We start from the raw sequence: 19,935 nt of genomic DNA on the forward strand, positions 1-19,935 counted from the left end.
AGATGTGCTATGTTTGAATGCATAAATAGTTAAATAAAATCAAATTTTATACATTTTCAAGAAGACAGAAATAATAACATTATCAATATAAGCAAATGTTAACTATTAAAAGAAATATATAGTGAAGTGTAGTTAAAATTAAACAAAATCATTTTTGTTCAACCAAATATCAATACATATATTGTCTGTAATAGCAGTCAATTTAAAAAAATATATATCAGCTGACTAGTGTATTTACAAACCGTAAAGAAGAGATCAGTGTGTAGAAGCTATTTAAAACCATTTCGATCTAAACGTTTCACAAAGGAATCATTCATTCAACAAAACTCGTACTAAAAGATTTCCGTCATGTGATGTCCACTCGGCTGTCTGTTGTTTTGTAACGCTTCAGGCCGAAAAGCACGCGAGCGCCAGCGCAGACACAACAACCTTCACCGTGCAATCAAATGCATTGCAATGTTCGAGTGAGGTGTACTGCACACGATGCAGCTCGCAGGATGGTTCAAAGTGTTTGTGGTAAACGAGCGAGAGAGTGTCCATGTTTGTTAGTAAACATGAAAGCATAATCTTCCAAGGATTGGGAGAGTCTATAGCGTTATCTTCTATGCCAAAGCCCAAAGTCACCATTTTACGTACATTCTCTTGTCGATTGGAAAGTAATTAGTTACAGCGCGCGTGTCTTCATTAACATGACACTTTGAGGCGAGTTTTGATTAAATGGAAGATAATTCATTTCATTACTAAGAAAAATTTCGCGTGTAAATCAACGTTCGTAAATAATTAGAAAATCAGTCATTTCGATGAGGTATAACTCTGCTGAAAGTAACTTTCTGTCTGACGCTGAAAAATTATCGCTTTCTTCGTTCCGCATAACTTGAGCGACTGCAAGTCCCATCTGCCAGTCGAAAAGACCTACTTTACTAATAACTGCATAACTAATCAGCTTTGGGTGGATGTTGCCATAATTTTTCAGCCTCTAGACAAACATAAAAAATATCCACAGGGCTTTCACAATGGTTCCACACTGTGGCTAGGTTGTTTCGTTACTAATTAATCTCGCTTTTCTTTTACTTATTGCTACGATATTTTCTATTCAGCAGTGTCTGGCATGTCTTGCGAAATGGAAGTAAGACCTAAGAAGTCGTTTTCCACGTTGCATGCTGCACGGGAGAAGCGGTTCAACCTTCGGGGTGGCGAAATTTGAATAGAATGGCATCGAGCAACCACCGTGGCCTGGCGTGTTGTTCCCAGGAGACCGATTCTCAAGCAAACCGTGGTCGCTGTAACTTAACGTAGACTAATAGGAAACGATCATTTACCCATTGTTGGCCGGAGGTTTCTCCGCCAGAACGGCCGTCCCGGTGCTGTTCGTTGCTGGTGGCATTTCGACGGACGTTTCACTATCTTTCATCTTCTGATCTTCTGCTTTCCACAGCCTTTCCGGATGGGGAGGGATGTTTTCCTTCGACACAGGTCGCTATTCTCCGGCCGCAAGTGGTTCGCTTTTCTTCTGGTTCTTCTCCGGTGTGCTTTGCTTGTCGGTACAACCTATCGAACACTTCGAAAGTGCGCACACACCACCACCACACACGGCTTCGCTTGACTGATTGTTGGCGAGTACCAGACACAACCCAAACCACACAGGGAACTGAGCACAAGAAAAGGTTGCTTGTTGTTGCCCCGAAGGCTTAATTCTCACTTTTCATGCACCGTTGCGGTTTATGCTGCAGCATCTCAACCCGGGAGAAAAGCACCACCTGACGAAGAACGAAGAAAACCAAACAAGAGGCTAGCAAACCGACGGAGGTACACGCTTTTCTACGCCGTTCTTCCCACCAGGCAGCAGGTTTCTCTTCGCACAGGTCAAAGCTCTGGCCTTGTGGTTGCGGGAAGTTGTGGTTTTGATCTGCGCCTAAGAACTATTTCAGCTGCACGAACGGACCAGGCTCTTCGGAAGACTGGTTTTACAGCATTCAAAATTCATACAGTATCAGTATGGTCGAATTGATTCCATCTTCACTATTCACTGAAACCACACTGACGGACACGAAACGGCGCATATATTTTCGCTATTCTTTTCCTATAATATGTCTCAGAAGTGGACACAGGTTACAGCAAGTCTATCTTCCGAGAAGCGCAGTGTTTTCGCTGCCAAGCGAAATTGCGATTGCGGGAAACTGTAACGAATGCGAACGAAGCCAGCGACCGTGAGCGTGTGGTTTTGGCAATAGAAACAAAACTTTCGTGTGTTTTTTTTATCGTTAGTCTTTACAATGGCCGCACGTGTGCGATGGTACCCGTGGTCACTCGAAGACTGATGGATGGGAGAGGATTTCACTAGTGTCGATTCGATCGATTGGGTCGATCGTGACGATTATAAATGCACCGAGTGCAAGGAAGTGCATCACAAACAAAGGCACGAAAACGTTTTAATTATAGTTGCGGGTAAAATGTTCGTATTTTAGTATGGACCAAGATGTTTGTGAGATTTTTAAAATAAATTATGTCCAAATGAAATTGCTTACTTTAGCAACACCTTTGTGTTCCTGCCGTTCAGTATTCATGCAAAATGTAAATCACTCCACAGCTCGAACTAAGTTCCATCCAACAAAGCAAACAAAACAGCTGACCGTGAGATTGCCCTGCTCTATTGGTTTCACCACCACAATCACGCTCGGCTAACCTTGCCACACCGTATGTCCCTCGAACCGCTTGATTGCGGGCTGGGATAATGCAGCAGCAGACCACCAGTACCAATTCTGACCAGTTCCTACACACTGTCCCCGGGAGCCCAACGAATCTCCCTGCCGCGAAACGTGTACTGGCGGAACCGGTTCGAAAAGATGACTGACTACTGACTGGCGCGATTCTCGGCTTTCCCGTCGAGGTTCCCCAGGGCTTCGCGGTGTGAGCCTCCAAAACAAAGCCAACAAGAACGGTGGACTCGGGGCGCTATGAGGGAACTTTGTTGGTGGGTACGTGTGTGTGTGTGTTTGTTCGGAGCATGAATGCCAGGAGGAGCGATAGAGAGGGAAGGAGACGTACAGCAGGGAGATAAAGACCGCAGATCGCGCGTTCGCGAGTAAATGCCTAACCGTGACTCATCGGCGCATTCGCGTGGAGGCTTTGCGTAGCCTACGATCGCGCCTGTCTCAAGGGACTTGCCGAAGGTGGTGATGGTGGTGGTGGTTGATCATTGAACAGTTCGAAGTGGCCGCGGTATTGGTGGAAAGTTCTCGCGAGATGAATGTATGTCGATCACCATGGGTCTAATCTCTTCATTCGCGCAAACATATTCTACAACTTGCATCAACAGTCCACTTCTTCACATCTTTGCCAGATCATCCAAACGATCACGGTAGAAATACATCAAACGTTATGAGAGTTCAGCTAGCATCCTCTGCACAACTACCAACGCAAGCAGCCGCCATCAGCTGTGCTGCTTTCCGAGGGAGCCCCCACGAGGGGGGAATCTATTTTTCGCGGCTACGGTTCGCGGTTTGCGCATGCTGACGAAAGGCTGCCACCGTTCGGTGGGCTCGGTGGCTCGTGCAGGGCACTGTGGGCCACATTTTTCACGCAACCACGCAGTCATGCGAGCCATCAAGAGTTGTGTGTGCTGAGGTAATATTGCAACGGAAAAGCGCACAAAACAGTATCGAAGCAGAGACCTTCATAACGTCGATCGTGGAGCGTGATGTGGAGGGGTTGACGAAGGGAAGAGGGGTTGGTATTTTTTAAATAAAATTCTTTCAACAACGTTCCGACACTTTCCGACACGAGGCGATTCAAACTAATTGCTGCGACGCTTTAGAGAAAGCAGACCAAGGGCGGCACAAAAGGGACAGAGGGTTTGTTTTTGCTACCCTTGAAATGATATAAAATGCACTGTTGGAAGCTGAACAACGACACAACGAGGACTTTTGCCGGTGTAAAACACGCAAGCAAAATACCAGGAAAATGTCTTACATGTGACATAGGTACGTTTAAAAAGTTTCTTCGTTTAAGTATGAGATGAAAAAGAAAAGACCCACAGATTTTATAAGCACTAGTTTTCTTAGAACCGATTGTAATTTGTTTACTACTACACATAAATGCAAAATATACATTCGTCGTGGAAACAACAAACCCCAACCCAATCGTCCCATAACAGTAAACTGCCTAACCGTAAAATCGTGAAGAACAAACTACCCAGCACCCCGAAGTAATGTTGCAATATTGGGGTTCTCTAGTTTTTTGCAGCAAACCTTTGAAGCTCTATTCTAGTGACGATCAAAGCCCCTTGGCTTTTTCACAGGACGTAAGCGGTAACATGATCGCGATAATCACACCATGTATCATAATCGCCATTAGTTACGCTTAGGGTAAAAAAGCAAAAGGGAAATAAATTTGTACAGTAGAATCCGTACCGTTTTGGTTATGGGCCCGGCGAAACCCTAGAGGTTCTCGGAATGCGGCGGATCTGACGACCATGAATGGGCACCGTTACGAGAACAAAATCGACTGCATGGAACCCGTAGTCACGGTTAAAACGAATTATTGTTGAAGAAACGGATTTGGAACTCATTACAATTTAAACCCTCTGCGTTCGTTTGATGTATGGAGTTCCGAATTTACTTCAAAGACAAACGGTGTTGTAATGCGCTCCAGCATTGCACTAATGACATGCCGGGGAGAGCATATGCGCAGTGAGAGAGGTGTGCCATAATGGATAATTGTCGGGCATACGAGCTACCGGAAATGGCGAACGAGAACATCATGATCACCTTAGCAAGTCTGCTACTTTGCTTGGCAAATGGATGCCCCTAGGATTTGTCCGCAACTCGGCGAAGTGGGGAGCCGGCGTCTTGAGTGCTAGCCCATTACATAGAAGAACGGTTGTTAGAGGTTTATTCCCACCGGCCCGAGGGCACGAGGGCACCACTAATGACGGTGACGGTAATCCGTTCACATTCGGGTTGCGCCTTAGGTCTGCAGGCGTCGACAGGACGGATTAGTGCAACCATGCGAAAGAGTAAGCCAATTTGCAATTTAGCGTGCTCTTATTTTTTTTTCAATTTAACTTTAAGTTATTTGAATAAAGTAACTCATTTGAATACATATTCGAAGAGGTTAGTTCTCGTACAACATTTTGGAGACATGCAGATGCCAGTTTTCATAGAACAGATCTCAAATTGATCCGAATCTGTTTAGATGCATAATAAAACAATAAAATAAAAGGCAAAACAAACCTATGCTTGATAATACCGTTCCGTTAGTTCAGTGTTATTTGGATAAGGATATTTGGTAAAATCCTTCGATTGATTTTGTACTACTTGAAGCACGCAGTACATACCCAAGTCCAAGTTTTGGCGCTTTCAGACTGTTCGAATACGCTTTATCCCTTTCCCCCACATTGGATGTACAGGAGTTTGAAATCCCGATTCGATTTCTCGCTCGTTTCGCACCCGCGACACAAACCTTCATGCGTCGCGGCCCAAGTTCCCGTTTTGAATCGGGAAAGGCGTAGTTCCGACTAGAGATGGGAAAGATGATTCTTTAAAAAGATCAGGTGCGGTGCAGTTCGCTCAGTGAGATGAACTGAACGCGTGCGGTGATTCTTCCGCACGTCCCAAGAGCGATTTTTCGTCGAATGGGTTATAGATTAAACGACAAATATTGGCCTGGTCATTATAACACCGTGAAAAATGGGATATATTGTAATATATCACATACAGTCGGACGTCGATTATCCGGGGCCGGATTAACCGGGGGCGGATTATCCGGGGGTCTTGCAACTGACAACTGCACAACCGGGCTGAAATGTTTCCATGAATATTAGGTTGGTTCACAACATTTTGTAGCAATAATGTGTCAAATAAATTTTCTCTGATCGAAAATAGCAATAAAAATACCATTGGAAAATAATTCAAACATGTTTTATGATTAATCAACTAACTGGAACTGGTAAAAAGTGAACTAGCCAAGACTCAAACCAGGTATTATAAACGTATTTTAGTATATGTTCGATTATCCGTGGAATTCGGTTATCCGGGGACCTCTCGGCCCCGACACCCCCGGATAATCGACGTTCACCTGTACATTCAGAATATTTTTTACATAAATATTCGATATTAGAATATTTATTCATGATATTTCTGGATGTGATTTTAACAACCATAATTAATATCGTTGCCCACCTAAAACAGTAATTCATTCAAAATTATAGCGGTTGATACTTCTTCTTCTTGGCGTAACGACCTGTTGGTCATGCCTACCCGTTAAGGGCTTACGAGACTTGTTTCCCTGTTGTACGTGGATAGTCAATCCTCTCGTACAGGGGAGGGTCCGGTCTCGGTTGGGATTCGAACCCACGCCGTCGAGGTGGTTGATACAATAACCGCTTTTTTTTGCTATCGTTTATGTACGGACGAAAGAAAGAATGGTGTAAAGATTTGCCCCACACTTACATAGTAGGAAAGTTGATCAACCATACGAAGAATCATAACCGCACCTCTGGCGTGCGATTGAGCAGGGCTAGCCAGCTCGTTGATCAATCGAATAAACCAATACCACACCGCCGGTTGGTGGAGTGTTGTCGTACACATTCATGATCAACCGTAGAACGAATCAATATCGCACCGCTGGCGTGCGGCTATAGCCGTCACGGTAGGTGACCGCACGAGGAATCAATACCGCACGTCTGGCATGCGATTGAGCAGGGCTAGGGAGCACGGAGAACGATCGTCGTGCGTAGAACCAATACCACACCGCCAGCGGGTAGCGTATTGTCTAGAGTTGTGTAAATCGGATTCAGATTCATGAATCTGAATGAATCTCTGCCTTATAAGGGATTCATGAATCTTTCGCCGCGAGATTCATGAATCCCAAAGACACACCAAATGGTGAAAAGTCACCAACCAAAAGTCGGTTGAGGGACCATCTTTTTTTTTTTTTTTTTTGGTCTCATTGTCCACGCCTATGACAGAATCGGGGAGATTCATGGCAGAACCATGAAAGATTCATGAAGATTCATTGAGGTTTCGAAAAATTCATTAAGCTTTGAATATTCGAATCCGCAAAGATTCATGAATCCATCTGAATGAATCTTAGGTAAAAGATTCATATGAATGAATCTCACCAAAAGATTCATTAAGCACAACACTAGTATTGTCTTATCCATTCATGATCAACCGTAGAACGAATCAATATCGCACCGCTGGCGTGCGGCTATAGCCGGCACGGTAGGTGACCGCACGAGGAATCAATACCGTACGTCTGGCGTGCGGTTGAGCAGGGCTAGGGAGCACGGTTAACGATCGTACGTAGAACCTATACCACACCGCCGGCGGGTGACGTATTGTCTTACACATTCATGATCAACCGTAGAACGAATCAATATCGCACCGCTGGCGTACGGCTATAGACGGTAAGGAACCACCCCGGTGGCAAAATGATCATGCTTTCTCGTTCTGTTGGTATCAATTGTCAATTGGGCAGAACGAGAAAGCATGCTGATTTTGCCACTAGGGCATCGTCACACAGCTGGCGAGTCGTGATTTTTCCTATGTATGCATAGTCGGGACCATCGGCGTGTGGAAGAATCATTTTGGTTGATTTGAATGTGCGGTACTCGTTCGCTCAGTAGAAAGATCAGAGTGAATCATACAGTTCTGATTCAATTTGCCCATGCCTAGAGGAGGTGCGACGAGTCGGAGGTGAGCGAGCACAGGTGCGGAACAAAACGGTAATGAAGTTCCATCGGACCCGCGACGCATGAAGGTTTGTGTCGCGGGTGCGGAACGAGCGAGAAATCGAATCGGGATTTCAAACTCCTGTACATCCAATGTGGGGGAAAGGGGTAAAGCGTATTCGAACAGTCCGAAAGCGCCAAAACTTGGACGGCCAACGGCGGTGATTTACGATTTTTCAAATCGAAAGAATCGGTTCGATCGATGACCTTGACCGGGGGATTTATGACCTTAAAGAACCGTTTCAGAGAACCGGTTTCGACCGGTTCGCGCCGACCAATCACGACTCTCCGTTTAAAAACGACCCGTTGAACAGTTCTATGCTTGCGGAATTAAAATTTGTAAATGTTTAAATGAAATCAAGACGAATTTCGAGCATTTTGCGAATTTTGCGAATTTGCGAATTTTGTGTCAAAGATGAAACATAAATAGAATAATAAATAATGAAACAAAAATGTTAAAATAGGAGGATCTTATTGGTTTTTCGAAAAATAACCTCTGATCGTTGACTGGTATTCCGTGAATCAAAATAGTATCATTGGACTCTAGTTTAGAGTTCATTTCTACTATTTCATTTTCTTTAGTTAAGAACCACTTATTTTTGGTATCATTTTTCAAACAATAATCCTCAAACTCGACTCATACATATTTGGCGATATTAATATCAGTTGAATTGCTAGCGATATTACTTTTTTTTCACAATTGGCTGTTTCAATTGTGAATTTGAAGATTGTGTAGGGAATTTTTGTTCACCGAATTCATAGATTTCGTTGATGCGTTTAGCTATTTGTGCCAACGGTTTATATCCAGATCGAATTGAATTTTTAATCTGATACAATTTACTTTCGAAAGGATATGCACTAAAATTGTACACCCTGTCCTGGCATCCTACGGGACGTAAAACAGCTAGGATGCGTTGTTCCACCGACGAGATAGGAGGCGGGGGGAGAGGCCTTGTAAGCCACCCTCTGTACCTTCAAAACATTGCACGTTTCGTTTACTTGAATATCCATGATTTGTTTAATACGATGATTAAATTGCACGAACTTAAGAGACAATTAATCGCAGAAAGGTAGTCTTCATTGATAAGTGCCTGTACATCGTGGAATAGACAGGTTACCGTGATCCCCGTGATCGGGGATTTCGAAGTAAACTATACTAAACCCAGCCTTCGTTAGGTAGTTGGCCTTATTGATTTATCCGCTCGTTTATGCGTAGAGATGGTTACATCTTATCTTTCATTAAGGAAAACTGAAAACCGAGAATGCTTCGACATTAGTAAAAGCGGGGCCTAGCATTAACTTGAAATAGTCCCGGACAAGAATAATACAATGGGTCAACAAATGTAACGACTTAGGTATAGAGAGGAATGACCAAGAAGGTCAAAGTCTTTAAGTTGAAAAAACAACCTCTTGGGAATGGCATTATCGATAGACTCATCCCATAGAATAATCCAATGTATAGTTTGATTGGAATGTAATCACTTACGTTATGCTTTCCCGGCTGGTGTTGTGGTTGTTGTTGAAGCTGTTGGTCATGCTGTTCGGGTTGCTGCGCAGCAGAGAGCTCCACTCGCGTATAATGTGGCCGCCTTTGTTTTCAAGCTCGGACCACAGTTGAAGCTCATCCATGGAATGTAGTCCCGTGGCACTACCTCCGACGCTGGACCTTGCAACTCTGGAGAAGAGACAGCCATGAAGTTTTTCAAACCCAGATGGGTCAATCCGCCTCACTTACCGATCAATAGAATCCATGCTACTGTTACAGTCAAAGTCTAGCATAAAATCGTCCGAAGCAATGGAATCACAGGGCGATAGGGTGTCGAGAGACTCCGCCCTCACCATTCGGTTGCCGCTGCGGGTTGATTTGCGCGAAAGTGCCGGTGACTCGTATGCAGCCGGCATCACCTTGCGAGGTTTCGGTACGGGAGGGCCAGTCTTAGCCGTCCCCGTATGGTGAGCACTGGCCGCATTCGGTCTGTTGTGCGAGTCTTTCAGCGTTGGTGTGTCGGTATTTTGCGATCCCAGGTTCAAATTTAGCGATCCCAGATCGAGCGTGCTGCCCTCGTCGAAAACCAGGCCGGGTTGGTCGGCAATTTCATCGTCGATCAGAAAATCTCGCCCACCATCCGAGAGCGACAGCGAGTTGGAAGCGTGCGTCGGGGTGCCGGGGGACACGGGACTAGTCAGCTCCTCCAGCTCGGGCGAAATTTCATCAATGTCTTTCTCCTTTTCCTTACAGTTTTCGGCGACTTTCTTGTTGTGGCGTGGCTTTTTCACGTCGTCTGAGTTTTCCGTGCAACTGCTGACCAGACTGTCGGTTGGGGACGTTTCATCGTCCAGCAGCAGCACGTCGCTGATGGCGGCGGCCATTTCGGCAAACTTCGATTGCTCATTGCGGAACATTTGCTTGGGAACGTCAGTTTCACTGCTGGCCAGCGGGTCGGTGCCGGGATCGGTGAAGCTAATCTGCACCTCTGACACGCTGTCAAGGTTGGTGGATACATCCATCGGTACCGGCGCCGACATGGAAGCTAGAAGTGGATGAAAATGTTATTGCAAGCCACCTTTAAATCTTATAATCTGATAAAACTTACAGAATGCGGAAGGATTTCCAGCAGTTATTGTAACTGAGCTAACGTCTTCTTCATCCGCTTCATCGTGCGCCGGTGCTTGTGGCTTCTGAGAAGGTCCGTTCTTTCCAGCCCGACTTTCCTCGCTGCTGCTCAAGCTGAGACTACCAAAGTCCTTCGATGCTAACGCTTCTCCCGCGTTGCACCACGAAGCGCGCGAACTGCCCGGTGAAGAGCTCTTGCTCTCGACGGACTGCTCCGCCAGTTCCTTCATCAGCGCACCCTTGAGACTTTTCTCGGACGAGTTTTTATCGCGCAACAGCTTTTCCTCCTCGAAACTTTCCCCATCCGAGGGGCACCTGGTGGAAGTGGACTCAAGCAGGCCAGCACCAGCGCCTCCCGCCTTTGCACTATCGATTGTGTACGTTGCCGCAGTATTTTCCTCCTGTTCCTCGCCATCCTGCACATTAGCCTCGATCGGTTCGTAGCGATTGTCGTTGATGTCGATGTCGTCATCGAACGTGGTCGCGCTAGCACTGGCAGCCAGCTCGGTCGACCGGATCAGTCCACTCAACGGAGCCGTTCGCTGGTTGGCCGTACTTCCGAACGCACTCGGCAGCTCGGGCAGCGGTAACGGTACGATCGGTTCCGTCGTCAGTGCCTCGAGATCACGCACCTCGAACTTGTGCCGTCCACTCATGACCATCTCGAGATTGCGATACCGCTGCCGGGGCATGCGGATGCTGCTGGTCGTCGTCGTGGTCGTGTCTTCCAGGGCCGGTGCACCGGCTGCACTCGTGTTTGCGAACTCCTTGCGGCTCACGTTCACCGCATGTTTGGCGCCCTTCGTATCCATCGTGTAGCGTGAGCTGGCGACCGGGCCGGAGGTGGTGCCGGCCAGCGAGATCGATACCGGATACTGTGGTTTCGGTAAGCTGGATGTGTGCAGCGTAAACTTGCTGGCCACCAACGACTCCTGCTGACCTAGTTTGGCCGCACTAGCCGGCTGTGCCGGTGGTTTTGCACTGCAATTGAAAATAACGGACGGGTGAGCTATTAATAAACTGTGTCATTTAAACGTGAAGACAATCTGCGCCGTAAGACTAAAACACAAACTGTACACACGATGACGCACGTAAGAAGTTTTACCCATAACTGATGTTTAGGAATTCTTAGATTCGAAGTACAGCATAACAACAAACACGATTAACCTCGTCCACACAACAGTTTTCCTTTCCAAACGGCACGCGAATACTTACTGTAGTCCCCCGGCAGCCAAAGCGTTCTGTCCGGCTTCGCTCGCTGGCGTATACTGATGCGGCTGGTGCCCCGTTTGGCGTTGCGTCGACGCGGAATGCTGAGTATTTTTATGCTCTCCCTGGTTGCATTTCGTCACCGGCTGTTGATAAGCACTACCACCGTCGCCGGCGCCGCCGCCATTGGAGTCCGGTGCGCCGACCGGTTGGTTTATTTTTGTACCCGGCGCCTGGTATTTCGGCAACGGCCGATGCAGTGCGGATGCACCGCCGCCATACGCGTGCTGGTGCAGTGTCATCGCCGGACCAGCAGTTCCGCCGGAAGCCACTCCCGCCGCCGTCGTCGTCGTAGTCGGAGCCGGTAGCGGGGTGAAGGTTGTGCGAGCGGTGGCCGCCGACGACGCACTCTTCGAGCGGCGTTTATCGGTAACAACGTACACGTTGTTACTGTTATTGTTAGTAGTGTGGATGTTATTGTTATTATTGTTGTTGTTGTTATTGACGGAATGCTTGTCAAAGTCGGCGTTGGCCACCCGGGGCTGCAAACCGACCGATGCCGGCCGGACGATGTTGTTGGTCCGAAACCCGAACCGATTGCTCCGGTAGGGCGCCCCATGGCTGTCTTTCTTGGCTGGCTGCAGGCGAGGGGTCGACCGACCGGTGCTAGAGTTACGTCCCCCGCCATTACCGCCCGTGTCGTCCACCGAATCGATGGAGCCTGCGAACGATGGGAACGAAATAGAAAGAAAAACACAACGATCAGCTCCCACGCCAAACACGAAACAAATGAGGATCACTTTTGATCGAGCAAAACCAGACCAGATCGAATCGAGTAACACGTGCTGAAAAGTTTCATAACCTTCACCGGTCACGGTTTTGCCTGCTACCACGGCCACGACTAATGCCTCACCAATGGGAATGTTCTGATTGAACGAACATCCGAATAAAGCGATTAGAAAAGCGTTTGACATTCGGATCGGCTGATCTACCTGCGAAACGCTGGTAGTGGAAGCAGCGAAATAGTGTTAGCAGATCGACTGCTATAAGATAACTGATCAGCAGTGCCACAGTGTCGTTGAACTTACTATGGACACTTTTTACACACAATCCTAGGAGACAACGTTTGCGTGTTTTCGCTTCAACTAATAATTAACTTGCGGTTTGTAATCAAATGATGAAATTATAAGGATTTTGTTTTAAAAACACCAATTTTGTACTAACACTTGTCACACCTTTCACCAACAAAACATACCAGTATTGCCATTTTTGTCGCTCAGCTCAGCATCGACGCCGGGGTTTGTGATCACCGTTGCCTGCACCAGCTCCCTTTCCGCTTTCTCTCTTTCCAGCGCCGTGCCGGGGAGCAGGTTTCCGTTGGCGTTGAATTTCTTGATCTGATTGGCGACCGCTCCCGGGACTGCGGTCTCCGTGGCCGTACCTGTGCCGCCGACTTTCGCCCCACCGTTCGGTGGCAGCTTGCCCGTTGCGCCGATGGTGCCGCCAGACTGGTGCACTTTGTGCTTCTTGAAGCCAAACGACATGGCCGTGCCCTTCGTGTGGAGTCCGTCGGCGGCGGCAGCAGCGGCTGCAGCTTTCTTGGATGCCTTCTTGCTCTCCGATTGACCCTGCGGAAGGGAATTGTAAAGTGGTTTCAATATATGTTCGCTTGTTTGTTGTCGTCATCGATTTAAAATGCTGTCAATATTAATTGTTCAACGTTCCTCAAACATTTCAATACAGCTCTCACATTGACAGTAGAGAAGAAAAACAAACAACTAAATGAAAATGAAAAGATATAATCAAGCCACGAAGGTGCCAATTTAAATCCCGTTTGAAGTTTAGTCTCTAAACTCGTCCAAGAACTGATAATTTGAAGATTTGTTTTGCAAATCATATTATTTTTACTGATATCTTTACCACATTCCTTTTTCGGTGTTTTTCTTAATAATCAATAGGATCGTTTACGATCATGCGACGGTCTGGACAAAATTATACAATGTTGTAGTGGTAAAGTTTATATGTACTATTTGATAGAAAATAAAAAATCACCAAGCATTCGGTGTTTTTCTTCTTTTTTCAACTTTCCTTTGTAAACTTTCTTTTTAAAAACTTCATTAAATTAACGTAAATATATTCATTAAATGCTTCTTTATTTGGTTCCGCAATGATACGATCAAAACCCTTAAGCTTATCAGTTTTCGTCAATTTAGGGTTTAATGCACCCTACTCTAGTACTCTAGTTTGCATTTACTCTAGTTCTTTTTAGCAGCGATCAAACAATCAAGAAAATCAAGAATGACTAGGTACTTAAATAAAAGAAGTATGTATTAGAAAAATTAGAAAATTGGCCGATTGGGGCGCACCGCCTCGACGGCATGGGTTCGAATCCCAACCGAGACCGGACCCTCCCCTGTACGAGAGGTCTGACTATCCACCTACACAAAAGGAAAAAGTCTTGTAAGCCCTTAACGGGGACAGGCATGACCAAGATATAGATGTTTCGACAAGAAGAAGAAGAAGTTTGTTATTTGCTTTGCTTGTTGACTTTAGTTCACTGTCAAGGTTAAAATGCACACACGAGCTCAAACACACACAAATCACATGGCATCATACTTTTAAACTTCAGAGTTCATGTGCGTGTTCCCAATTCAAGTAAAACAAATATACAAACAACCTTCAACTCGCAATGAATGAAAGCATTTGCAAACATGCACTTTTTCATCAGTCGGTCTTTCGCAGTGGTTTAGTTGCTCTGCATTTAGTTCCTCATATTTATTCTGTTTTGGTTATGGAGTTGAACTGTGTGTAAAAACCATGGAGGAAAGAGAAATGTTTATAAAAAGAGCGAAGGAAAATAAAAAAGCTCACTTGTTATAAAGGGCCTCCATTTAAAAAAAAGAGGCGGGGAACTGTTTTCTACTTTTTAACTTTATCTGTGTTTTTTTGCCAACCTAAACATACCATCGACATGCTCAAATGTTGAGGTCATCACTTGACCCAAAGCTGACTACGGGTACCGGAAGCCTTTCCAATTGCCGATCGCAACCTGGGGGAGGGCTTGCCGTAAGTACTAGTAATAGGTGTTGTTGTTTGAGCTGGAACATGCGTTAGGTCTTAAGGTGAATGTCTGTAACCTTGTTTCACGCTTTTTTTACCTGCCCTTCCTGTTACCTTTGGCGAAAGCAAGTATGACGGTGCTCGGATACTGGAGCATGCCGGAAAAGCGTTTAAATATATTGGCATCGATTTTCAGTTACACCGAAGGTTGCCCGTTTCAGTGGACCTCCCCCCAGAGCAAACGCCAATGAAAGGTGGCAACAAGGTGCAAGATTCGAACGTGAGTGAGGCGACGGTGCAAGAAATAAGTGAAGAGCTCCCCGGAGCTATTCCCAACCATCTGCAGTAAATTGTTGGGGAAGTTTGAACCGGTCGGAGTGGCGTAAGAAGAAGGAAATTGTCGTCCAACGGCGAAATGTCTGCCACCAACAGGGATGAGAAAGAGAGGCTTCACAACTGGTTGAGAGAAAGACGAGGAAGTAACACATTTGCTAAATGGGCACGAATTATGTTGGGGCAAAAAGCGCACCAGCATTGGCTCGGCGCAGAAATGGATCGTGAGTTTTACTTTTGGTGGCTTTTGGGGCCCTTTTTTTCGATGGATTAAGAAAATAAAAATGGACGGGTTTAATTGGAGAAAGGGAAGCTGGTTGGGATGGAACTGTCTGTTGGATTTCTTGGATTTTTTTTTCAACTAGCCCATAGACACGTCAATCCATAGACAAAAAGGCCGAATTACTATTAGATGAACGGTGCTCGAACGAGGTTAATCGTCGAGACGTTAATTTGTTTACTTGGGCGTTCATTTCGTACAACTTTCTTGTGAATCGATGTCAATGTAAGTTAATTTGTTTTCCTTTTCTTGAAAAGTGGTTTAAAAATTGATTAAAAGGCAGCTGTAGTGATTGCTTGAAAGTTCAGATCTAGCTTGAATATTAAAGAAAAAAGTTATTTTCCTATGGTACTACATCCAAGTATGTACATTTCTCCAGGTTGAAAGTTTATAAAACTCTATTTCTAAGGCGTTTCGCTAACTCGAAGGCACGTTGCTAAACATAACTGCACTGCGCTGTCTGGGGAAGTTCGTGACCTTCTCTGGGCAATATTTCGACATTACTTGTTTGCTTGTGCACTCACGTTTCGCCAATAATGTTTCGCCAAGCAAGTTTCCCACTTGGCGACGATGCGACATCCGCCATTGAATTTGCTGTCGGCTAAAGGATCGATTTTATAGCGTTGGCCAAGAGCCAACACTGTTTATTTTATTTTTATTTTATCTGACGGTAGAAATGCTACAATACACTTAAAAATAAAAAAAAGTGAACTATTGAACAGATGCTGATGTACCTTGTTTGTTGGTTCGAATTCCATTTCTAGTACCAATTTGGAGTTGAATAATAATCGAAGCGAGTCGTTGTCATGCGCCAAAAATGTAATGACCTGTTTGCATTTTTAAAATGTGATAAATTTGTGTCCTAAACAAATAATGTTTTTTATCTAGGCCGATAGGTGAAGAAACGAAAACTTATAGCACAACAGGGAAAATCTGGCAGCGTCTTAGCGTCTTGGGCGAAGGGAAAACGGACCAAAGATGTGCCGCGATACTGCTTACATAAATTCCTACACAGAACTTGCATCTATGATTGTTTGTGTCTCGGTCGTCGCGGAATCGTTATCCGTTTATCTTCATTATAGTTATCCAATTATGTGGCAAGTGGTGCAGTAATGCACAATTGTTGTGCCACCCGTCCGCAAGGCGAAATGGTGCTCGGGATGTTTGCCGTTAACGGCTGCGGGGATAATGCAGCAGAATTGAATGGAATGGATGAAATTAACCTGTTATTAACCTTTCATTCGGTCGGATCGTTTACTTAGGCGGTTGTGGCAAAGGAGAGAGAAAAATACGACCCCCAAACACCATCATTTAGGATCGGAGCAAATGGGAGGGAAATCGTTCGCACAATTGCTGCACCGTAACGAAATCATTGCAACAGGTTTGCACTGCAGGGATTGGCGTATCTAATGCACTTGCAAAAAAAACCAGATATGTTCAACCTGCATCTCTCTGCCCGCGCTGAAGGTTCAACGATAGCTGTCCAATTATCCTAGCGCACCCTTGGTACCTCCCCAGACACGAGCTCCTTCGCTCCGCTTTGAGAGCTGTTGGTTTGAACTGGTTTCCAACAAACAACATCGTGGCCCGGCACGTCCCCGGCCCCGGGTGATCCGGAGGTGAATCGATTGTTGTTATGTAGGAAACATCCCGCCCGGCACGACCAATAGGCGCATAAACACATCGGCGCCCCCCAACATTGGCGTGTTCCATCACCTCGGCGCTTTTATATTTACTTATCTTAAGCAGGCAATCTCACGAAACGGCGAGATATATATTGCGCGGAAACAACAACGGAAAAAGCTCGACCAAATCGAAACAGCACGCGAAGTTCCAACTCTTTTCGCAAGTGACGGGTTTTGGAAGCGTCATTACATGCTAGCGACGGGAACGAAGATCAATAGCAATCATCAGCGAAGGGAATGGAAAAATGGCAAAAAGCAGCCAAAATGGAAAGGAACGAAAAGGTGTAGCATTGCTTTTCGACTTTCGATGAACGCTGCATGCTGCCTTTTTTCTACTCTCGCCACTTTCGAAAGTGTATTTTTAGCGAGTATTTATTACAGAAAGAAAAGAAAAAATCGAACGAAATTAAAAGTATTGTATCCGTCGAAACTTCCTCGTCACGCCGCGATTATGAGTCGGGGATGTATAAATTGTCCAAAAATTATATGCTACCCACGGTGCTTTGCGATTTGGAACAGTTTTCATCGCGTTTTCTCGGTAAAATGCCATAGATTTTTTTCGCAATGCAAACTTTCCTATTGCTGACCCTTTCCTCGCAGGTGCACTGGGCCGATTGGGCACATCGGGAAGCCAACACCGTGACTTTCTCCGTTCCGTTTTCCGGCCTCGTAGGAAAGTGTGGTCCGGATTACCGAATCTCGGAACGGGGGTGTCCAGTTCGAAATCGAAAGTGGCCTGGAGTAGGCCCCGGTATCGCTATTGACAAATCGGTAACGGAAATAAATCGTACCACCGATGCGGACCGATCCCCGAAAGCGCAACGAACCGTGGAAATTGCACACGGGCTTCGCGTGCGGGGGAATTTGTCAAACTCCAACGCGAGGTTGTAGGTTTCGCAGTCATTTCAAGCCGACCTAAGTCGGCCGGCTAAGACCTTTCCCGGCCTTTGCCTTTGTCAACCCTCGGCCTGAGGCTAATGCGTCCCACATCGCATCGAGGAGGGATTAGTTAAGGGCACGCGAGCATATTTCTGTTAAATCTGTCCGACGAAAATCGACCGTAACGGGACGGACCGTATGAAGGCTTCTTTCCGTGGCTCGGTGGGGGAAATCCAATTATTATGTAATTTTATCGCATTTGGCATGCCCGACGTCGATGTTGGCTTAATTCCAGTGTCAACGTAAAAAGTGCAAAATTGAAACCACCTTCGAGGGTTAGTTTTCAAATGAAAAGACGAAAAAGATGTCGTGAAGTCGAAATTCAGGGCTTTCAGGTGCGGGTTTGGAGAACCACACCGAACCCTCTCAGCCGTTTTCCACCTTTTCTCGAGGATAAAGGTTTCTTTAGTGAATACTTAATAGGCGGAGGAAAAAATATTTACATCAAATCAAGCCTATCATTAGCGAGGCAGGGGACTTTGAGGTGCAATTTTGCTGGCGTCTGTCTGGCGCCGCTAGTGCATCCACATCATGCATCCTAGGGCATAAAAAAGGCCGGGGGGCTAAAGGGTGGTGCCGCTAAACCCAACGAAGCCCTATGCTTTTTTTTCTCACGACAATGCCACCCCCCTGTAGGCAGGTTAGTCCAGAGGCCAATAACCATGTCGGTAAGGCCGTTTGGTAAGGCAAAAACACTTGGCTTGGGAAGTTCATGAACTCTTGCGCCGCGCTGGGTGATGTCGAACAGCGAGAGGAGTGTAAATGTGGTTAGAAAATTATCCACATGAAGGTTGAATATCGTCTCACTTGGCTTGGTTGGTGCGGAATGTTTTTGTTTGATTTATTTTATCGTTTACTTTTTCTTTATTCTGTCATTACTGACACGTTGCAACAGCATGAAGCATTGTGGATAATATAATTATTGTTATGACAGCATAACATGCATAGTTTGATATTGAAAAATGCGCTTGCGGTTATTTACTAATTTATGTTTATTGTGTTTGTGAAAAGAGAAAACCCTCAATTTCTTTTGTACAGTAGCTTGTATAAGCAAATTTCTTCTTTTGTATCCATTGGATCGAGATTTGATCTTATCGAATTTTCCATACGCATTCTTTACCATGCACTTCAAAGCAGACAGTTCGGCTGCCCTGTGCCAACATCACAACAGTCAAAGTAAACAAACGCCACCGGGAAAGGACATGCGTAGTAGCGGTCGGATTTGCTGCCGTTCTGAGTTGATTTTCCATTTCCCACCGTAGCGGTTGTGATGGTAATGAAATACCACCTTTCCCTGGAGACTGCGAGCAGTTTTAGTAAATCCGAGGTCAGCAGTAAAACCGTCGAATTGTAGCGTGTGGCCTTTTCATCTCAAGGGCGCCGCTTTCACTGAAGGTAGCGCATACATCATCGGCGAAGGATAATGAGAAGCTATTGATGTTTTGTTTTGCTTATTAGTCATTCGTTTTGATATTGTTGAACTGGGCCTATGATTTCTGACCTGATAAACCTATGATTTCTGACATTGGTTAGAAAAAAACAGACGTTCTTTAATAAATATGTGTGGTAGAAAGAAGAAAGAGATTTTCTTCTGGTGTTGGCGATGAGGCGCAATATTAGTTTGACAGTTATTCCATCTCTAGTACCTTCCAGAAGTGACAGTATTGATGCTGATTTAATGAGGAATCGGAGCATCGTTTACATATTAAAACAGAGGAAACATTTCCTAATAAGAACTAGTTTTGACATACTACATTTTTCTAAAACATGAAGATATAAATAAAGGAACGAGAAGTGGCTGCTCATATCGATTAAACCATCAGGATTCTCTGCATGACACATCTGCTCTTCTCAACCTCGAGACATTTTGACGGTGAGAAGAAGCAAAAATCGATCCACAACTTACCATCGCTCGTCCTTCCGTGCCTTCCCCGCCTCCACCTTCTACACCACCGGTTTCCGCCTCTTCTCGGTACACTTCGTCTTCCCCTTCCTCCTCCTCAGCGGACAGCTCGTCCTCCGGAGTGTATCTGCAAAGTTTTTCTAGCTCCTCAAAGTCGAGCTGCTGCTGACATTCGTCCAT

At 45.5% G+C, this 19,935-nt stretch overlaps 1 protein-coding gene across 1 annotated transcript in view; it reads right to left on the reverse strand.

Moving 5' to 3' along the window:
- LOC131264740 (nuclear pore complex protein DDB_G0274915) overlaps window positions 1–19,935 on the reverse strand; it is a 36,232-nt gene extending 16,297 nt beyond the window's left edge. Inside the window, exons 1-6 of the mRNA XM_058267010.1 lie at window positions 19,759–19,935; window positions 12,811–13,183; window positions 11,562–12,276; window positions 10,327–11,327; window positions 9,468–10,263; window positions 9,219–9,407 (exon numbers count right to left, since the gene is read on the reverse strand). Coding sequence (XP_058122993.1) covers window positions 9,219–9,407; window positions 9,468–10,263; window positions 10,327–11,327; window positions 11,562–12,276; window positions 12,811–13,183; window positions 19,759–19,935 — 3,251 coding nt within the window. The remainder of the gene's footprint in view (window positions 1–9,218; window positions 9,408–9,467; window positions 10,264–10,326; window positions 11,328–11,561; window positions 12,277–12,810; window positions 13,184–19,758) is intronic.

Source organism: Anopheles coustani, chromosome 2 (assembly GCF_943734705.1).
Source record: "Anopheles coustani chromosome 2, idAnoCousDA_361_x.2, whole genome shotgun sequence".
NCBI classification, from domain to species: domain Eukaryota; kingdom Metazoa; phylum Arthropoda; class Insecta; order Diptera; family Culicidae; genus Anopheles; species Anopheles coustani.